This window comes from Epinephelus moara, chromosome 22 (genome assembly GCF_006386435.1).
Source record: "Epinephelus moara isolate mb chromosome 22, YSFRI_EMoa_1.0, whole genome shotgun sequence".
Lineage (NCBI taxonomy): Eukaryota > Metazoa > Chordata > Actinopteri > Perciformes > Serranidae > Epinephelus > Epinephelus moara.
Window position 1 is genome coordinate 804962 of NC_065527.1, and position 7412 is coordinate 812373.

General features: G+C 44.3%; 5 protein-coding genes across 15 annotated transcripts in view; 2 read left to right on the top strand and 3 right to left on the bottom strand.

The window, feature by feature from the left end:
* The window catches only part of LOC126384438 (gastrula zinc finger protein XlCGF8.2DB-like), a 12714-nt gene extending 8225 nt beyond the window's left edge, over positions 1–4489 (bottom strand). Inside the window, exons 1-2 of the mRNA XM_050035533.1 lie at positions 4343–4489; positions 4138–4238 (exon numbers count right to left, since the gene is read on the bottom strand). Coding sequence (XP_049891490.1) covers positions 4138–4180 — 43 coding nt within the window. The 5' untranslated portion in view covers positions 4181–4238; positions 4343–4489. The remainder of the gene's footprint in view (positions 1–4137; positions 4239–4342) is intronic.
* Positions 1–7412, top strand: part of LOC126384375 (zinc finger protein 184-like) — a 127888-nt gene that overhangs the window by 81792 nt on the left and 38684 nt on the right. The gene's annotated exons all lie outside the window — the stretch shown is intronic.
* The window catches only part of LOC126384384 (zinc finger protein 665-like), a 197254-nt gene that overhangs the window by 45600 nt on the left and 144242 nt on the right, over positions 1–7412 (top strand). The window lies entirely within an intron of this gene.
* LOC126384388 (zinc finger protein 835-like) overlaps positions 1–7412 on the bottom strand; it is a 108363-nt gene that overhangs the window by 29105 nt on the left and 71846 nt on the right. The window lies entirely within an intron of this gene.
* The window catches only part of LOC126384449 (gastrula zinc finger protein XlCGF8.2DB-like), a 6439-nt gene continuing 4210 nt past the window's right edge, over positions 5184–7412 (bottom strand). The window contains exon 2 of the mRNA XM_050035554.1: positions 5184–6876. Within this exon, the coding sequence (XP_049891511.1) occupies positions 5957–6876 (920 nt within the window). The 3' untranslated portion in view covers positions 5184–5956. The remainder of the gene's footprint in view (positions 6877–7412) is intronic.

The window sequence follows — 7412 nt, forward strand, 5'->3', positions numbered from 1 at the left end:
GCACAGCGGGAACACGGCACAGCGGGAACAAGGCGCAGCGGGAACAGGGCGCAGCGGGAACACGGCGCAGCGGGAGCACGGCGCAGCGGGAACACGGCGCAGTGGGAACACGATGCAGCAGGAACACAGTACAGACGGAACACGGTGCAGCGGGAACACGGCACAGCGGGAACAAGGCGCAGCGGGAACAAGGCGCAGCGGGAACACAGCACAGCGGGAACACAGCACAGCGGGAACACGGCACAGCGGGAACACGGCACAGCGGGAACACGGCACAGCGGGAACAAGGCGCTGTAGCACCTGCTGAAATCCAGTCATAGACAGCGATAACGAGAGAGCTAACACAAAGCTGTCATCATCGTAATGGTCCGTGGTCATTTTTAGTGTTTTTCACGTGTTGTATTTTAATGAACTTCTACAGATATAATAGGATTGACTTCAAACATGGATTGTGCGAGCTCGACTAGTTTGTGATCTACCTCACGTTAAAGGGCACGTTTTTGTCCTTTTGATGTTTTTTTGTTTTGTTTTGTTTTTTCGGAAGGATGCGCCATTCAGAGTGGCAGCAAGTCTGAGTAGCTCCTGTTTTGAGTCGTGTTTGTTTCGGTTTTTAATGATTGTTAATTTTTCCAATGTGATGACTGTCTCCTGTGTGAACCTACCTGGCTTCTCTACTAGGGGTGTAAATCACCAGCTTCATCACGATATGATATTATATCGATTTGTTTGGATGACGATATGATGTTTGCCGATATCACAAAGTCTGTCACGATATGATTTCGATTCAATTCAGGAGCCTGTGATCGATATGATGCAATATCATATGCCCATCTAACACAATCATTTACATCAACTCACAAAAACAACTAGAATATGATTTGACCATTTTATTTCTGAGCTCTTCCAGGTATCAGGCATTTAAATGAAAAACAGTATTCTTCTGTAACAAAAAATAATGAAAATAGACCTGTTCACTAAAGTCTCACGTTTCTCATGTTTAAGTGAATTTCAAAATAAAGGTGTATCTTTAAGATGACGATATAGATCGATGTTTTCATTTTGCGTCGATGTAATTGAATCGTTAATCAACAAATCGATGTATCGATACACCCCTATTCTCTACTGTGCGAGCGGACAGGAACGCGGAGGCAGGCAGCAAAAACAGAGGTGAGGGATTGATCCTGCTTGTGAACAATAAATGGTGTCATCCTGGACATGTCACAATGAAGGACAAGATCTGCTGTCAGGATACTGTACTGTTGGCAGTCGGTCTTAGACCGTATTATGTGCCTCGGGAGTTTTCACACATTGTCAATCAATTCAATCAATCAATTTTATTTATAAAGCCCAATATCACAAATCACAATTTGCCTCACAGGGCTTTACAGCATATGACATCCCTCTGTCCTTAGGACCCTCACAGCTGATCAGGAAAAACTCCCCAAAAAAACCCTTTAACCGTGCCTCTGCCCTACCACCTCTTGGCAGATCAGATCATAATCTGGTCTCTCAGCCTACATACAAACCTTGTGTATTAAAGTTGCCTGTTACAACCCGCTCAGTCATGAAGTGGTCCCCAGAGACCAGTGAGTCTCTCAGGGACTGTTCTGAATGCACAGACTGGACTGTACTACTGGAGCCACAGGACAACAACATGGACATGGACAGTAGGGTGGATATTCTAAGAGAATATCTAAACTTCTGTAGGGACACTGTGATGCCAGTAAAGACTGTACGCTGCTCCCCCAACAACAAACCCTGGGTCAACAATAACATCAAACAGCTCCTCAACCAGAACAAGTTGGCATTCAAGCAAGGGGACAAGGAGAGGCTGAGGGAGATTCAACATGAGCTGAAGGGGAGACAGAGACAGGTAAAGGTGGACTACAAATGAAAGGTGGAGAGTAAGCTGCAGTAGAACAACATCAGAGAGGTGTGGAGGGGAATGAAGAACATCACAGGCCATTCAAAGACGAATATCCAGGTTATGGTTGGTGATGTGGACAAAGCCAACAACTTCAACCTGTTCTTTAACAGGTTTAATGGAGGGGGCAGCATTCACCCTACCCCTGCATCCATCCCCCCTTCCACAGTGTCACCTGCTGCTCCTGCTCCACTGTCACCTGGAAGTAGCCCCTCCCACACTACTGTCGCTACAGCTACAGCTACAACATCTACCACCTACGGCCAACTACCACTGTCCTTTACAGCAGACAATGTGAGGGCGGGGCTCAGGAGACTGCGTACTGGGAAAGCTGGGGGCCCAGATGGAGTGTGTCAAAGGCTCCTGAAAGACTGTGCAGCCCAGCTAGTGGAGCCCCTTCAGTGGATCTTCAACAGGAGTCTTCAAACTTGTACCTTTGCCCAAAATGGGGCGCCCGGCTGAGTTAAATGAATACCGACCGGTGGCCTTAACATCACACATTGTGAAGACCCTGGAGCGCCTGGACTCCCATTTCCTGAAGTCAGAGGTCACTGATGCTGTGGACCCCCTCCAGTTTGCCTATCAGGAGCACATAGGAGTGGAAGATGTGGTTCTTTACATGCTGCATCAGGCCTATACCTACTTGGAGGAGCCAGGGTGTTGTGTCAGGATCCTTTTCCTTGCTCCACAGGGAACTGATTTAGCACTGTTCCTGTTCACACTCTACACAGCAGACTTTAAGTACAACTCAGAGTCCTGCCACATACAAAAATACTCTGACGATACAGCTATTGTGGCTTGTATCAGGAGTGTTCAGGAGCAGGAGTACAGGGACCTTGTGGATGCCTTCAGGGGCTGGTGCAGTCAGTGCTGTCTCCACCTAAACACAGCCAAAACTAAGAAGATGGTGGTGGAGGTCACACCATCAACCAGTCTCCATACAGGGGGAGGACATTGAGGTGGTGCACACCTACAAATATCTGGGGGTCCTCCTGGATGATGAACTGGACTGGTCTAATACTGACGCCCTCTACAGGAAGGGGCAGAGCTAGGCCTGTCACAATAACAAATTTTGCTGGGCGATTAATTGCATCAGAAATTATTGCGATAAGCGATAATGTTACGTAATATTGTGCTTTTAAGACCATTTTTATTATTGTTGTAATTTTGTTGTTTTTACTCTCCCTTTTGTATTTACTTTGTCAGTGGAACGCCTCCGCAAAGACACTCGCTGACAAGAGCTTTCCCTCCATTCTTTACGCTAAGGAACCAACTCACCTGGCTGCCAGACGATGCACGGCAGTGAACGCTCTTGTGGAGAGAGACGAGGAAAACAAACATGCATGAATATGGCAATCAATCGCGTCCGGAAAAGTTACCATCTCTCTTTAAATTTACCGTGCAATTAACCGACTTATCGCATATCGCGACAGGCCTAAGCAGGTCCTCTGATGTGTGTGTGGAGATGTTGACCATGTTCTATCACACAGTGGTGCCAGTGCACTTCTCTACGCTGCAGTGTGTTGGGGACAGACAAAAACAAACAAACATTTGGACAAGCTTGTTAAAAAAGCTGTCTCAGTGCTGGGCAGGAGACTGGACCCAGTAAGAGCTATGGTGGAGAGGGGCCCACTGAACCAACTGACACACACTCTCTCCACAGAGGAGCAGCTGCTGCAGTCGGCTCATCTCACTGCGTTGATGAACAGTGTTTCAGGAGATCTTTCATCCCCACAATGTTAAGACTATTTAACACCTCCTGAATCCAGTCTCTCTCTCACTCACTCACACACACACACACACACACACACACACACACACACACACACACACACACACACACACAACTGGACTGTGTAATGGACAATTTTATCTTAATTTCATGTCTATTTTAACACCACTGTGTTGTCTTTTGTCATTTATGAGCTGCTGGAGGCTGAATTCATCTTCAGGGATGAATAAAGTTCTTTCTATTCTATTAATGTTTTTGTTTTTTTATCACTGATCAAATTCTTGACAGAAGTCGCTGCTACTTATTTGTGTTATAGGCTTTTTTTTCATCATTTATTGTGATTTATATTTTATATGTTTCCTGTGACCTCAGAGCGCGAGTCTCCCCCTCATAAATAACGAACAGTCCCTAACCTGAGTCAGCAGAGTGACTGCAGCTGTCAGATAAATGTGGAGCAGAGGGAGTAAATAGTGTCACTTACTGTCCCCGTGTGTCCTCCAGGAGGACATCCTGTCTGGGTCCATGTCCCAGTGTCTCTCAGTCAGCAGCTCAGACTGTCTCCATCCTCCCAAAACACTCTCACTGACAGCAGCAGAAGGAATGAGACGTGTTAGCAGGAGCTAGCTGTGGCTAACGTTAGCAACATTAGCAGTGAAGCTGTTTCCGGCGGGAGAAAGAAAACAAACCTGCTCTTTGTAGTTTTATTTCAGCTTTGAAGTCAACATCCAGCTGTCTGTGACGTCACAAGGTCTTTACTAAACTAAACTCTGGAGCCTTTTCACTCCGCCGTCCTCCGCACGAGACTAATCACTACTGTAGGTTCCGGGGACGGAAGGGTTAGAGGTCGGACCAACCACTTCCGGGTAATCGTTCTTACGCCAAAAGTGTTTTAATAATGTCAATAAAATAAATGGTTTTGTTGTGATGCTGCCTCAAACAATGAGATAATAATAATAATAATAATAATAATTAATGTGACTTAAATACTTAGTGTGTAAGGACAGTTAGTGAGTGTAAGTGGGAAACATAATTATTATATAATAATAAACATAATCATAATCATTATAGTAATATATTAAAAAATAAATTTAAAAAAATGTTTATTTATTCATTATTTAAAAAGACCAATTACTCAGAAGTTGTTGTTCCATCCAGAAGGATTACGGGTCGGACCAACAATTTGTAATAAATAACAATAATGATGATGAATAATTTTGTAGCTGTCATGCTGTCACAATCAAACATATTATTATTATTATTATTATTATTATTGTCGTCATAAAATACAAAAAATTTAGAATTTCAGTTACAGCACGAATTACTCAAGTCATACCAGAATCTAGCTAGCTTAGCATGCTAACCAGAACTACGTCTTCTTCGGATTTTTTTCAAGTGGTCAGCAAACAAGAGTTAAAGCTCATTACCACCACCTACTGATGTGGAGTGGACCGATGATTGACACGCTCTGTGATAGGACCAGGAATCACAAACACAAAACAAATAGGGTCAGGTCTGAGTTTTTATCAGTATTTTATTTAATCATAAAAAACATGAATCTCTTAAAATAATCATTTGATAAAAACTTCCAACATTTACTGAAGCTGATTTCAAAGTTAAGTGTTGATTAAATATTTGCCAGAATTCAGCTTTTTGCTACAAAGTTCACAGGACGTGTAAACTGGATCTCTTCTGGTCTCCAACACTAACGCCGAATACTTAGAAGGAAAATTCAGGCAGGATAACATGTTGGTGACGGCGTTGGAGTGACTCTGAGGAGAAAGTCAGACAATCATTCAAGTCACTTAGGAGACAAAACAGACCTGATGTAACATACGTTATCTTCAGAAGTTATAGAGTTTACATAATCCTGATTTTCCCTTGAATGCATCGTGGGCAAGTTTTAGGTAATCACCCAAAGTGCCTGCGCAAAAAACTCCTCCTAACTATAACAACCCCCCCATATCTTTTTCTTTTTAAAGGAACACAAACTGATGTGAGGCAACTTAAAGGAGCAACTAATAAGGTTGTGGGCATGAAGAAATAAGTTTGTTCTAAATTTATCAAAAAGAAAAAATATTTGGATCATTTTTTAAACTTAAACCTAATCCACAGTTAAACCTGTCGGTACAAGAAGTGCCTGTTGAACAGGAAGAGGAAACCAAACTCCTCAGGGTGAAAACTGTTTTTCACAAAATAGTCACGGTCAGGAGCCCTGCAGATTCAAACACCAAAATCAGAATCAAAAACACACTTCCTGTTTCTTGTCTCTCTAGAAATCACCATCATGGCTGTCATCAGTCTCAGGCTTGTAAATGTGGATCTGAGTTCCTGTCTGGTTCTGGTCCTCCACAGTCCTCTCCATCAGCTTCGGACTGACAGCCGTCACTCTGATGATCTTTGGGCTGTTTGGGCCACGTGCTGAACAGTTTCTTTCCTGTGTGAGTTCTCATGTGCATCTGTAAATGTCCGCTGCATCTAAACGTTTTCTGACAAACGGAGCAGCTGAACGGTTTCTCTCCTGAGTGGCTCCTCGAATGTTTCTGTAAACTCTGCCTCCGTCTGAAAGATTTCTCACACACAGAGCAGCTGTACGGTCTCTCTAATGTGTGGATCCTCATGTGTATCTTCAGATTCGTCTTCATTGCAAACCCTTTCCCACATATGGAGCAGTGAAACGGTCTCTCTCCTGTGTGAGTTCTCTTGTGTGTGGTCAGATTCCCTTTGAGGCCAAACCCTTTCCCACACTCTGAGCAGTGGAACGGTTTCTCTTCTGTGTGACTTTTCATATGCGTTCTCAGAGTCCCCTTACGGCCGAAGAGTTTCCCGCACTCGGCGCAGCTGAAGGGTTTCTCCCCTGTGTGAATTGTCATGTGCATCCTCAGAGTCCCCTTGCGGCTGAACTGTTTCCCACACTCGGAGCAGCTGAAAGGTTTCTCTCCTGTGTGGATCCTCATGTGTCTGTTCAGATCCCCCTTAATGCCAAATTTTTTCCCACACTCTGAGCAGCTGAACGGTTTCTTTAAACCTGACTGAGGTTCTCTGGTCTCCGTCCAGTCGTCACTGTCGTCAGTCTCAGCTTCAGAAGAGTCTGCGGGCACCTCCGGTTCCTCCTCTTCCTCTTTAATGTGTGGGGGCTCTGGGTCCTCCTGGTCCACACTGGAGCTCCACTCCTGCTGCTCCTCTTCACCAATGATCACTTTACGGACATCCAAGGGTAAAACTGAAACAGACGGAAGTTAGAAATGTATTTCGATGAAAATTTGAAATGTTTTAGTCAATGTTAATTCAAATCGTTTTATGCCTGGTTCACACTACACGATATCAGCCTGGTTACAGCCTGACGCAGTGTCGTACAGTGTCGGCTCTGATCGTGAACAACAATGAGTCTCGTGTATGATAATCTATTGTTTCATCTAGTGTAGTGTGTCACAGTAGACGACAACCGACACCTCACAACGTCTCGACAGAAAGTCTAGCATGTTTGATTTTCTTTTTTTCGTCCACGACTTCTCCCGTCACAGCCGTCACTTTGACCAATAGGAACACAGAGCAATCTGTTGCCGTGGAAACTGTAGGACAACAACAGCCCAGCCTTTTAGATATTTCCTGTAGGGACGTTAGCACACAGAGTAAAAAGGAAACAGCAGAGGCACTTTATCAACCCGCTGAGTACTGCCATTAGCATCAAGCTAGCAAAGAATGTTCTGTCTTCATAATGGAGGATATAAAGGAATCAAACTCACAGATAGTGTCTGG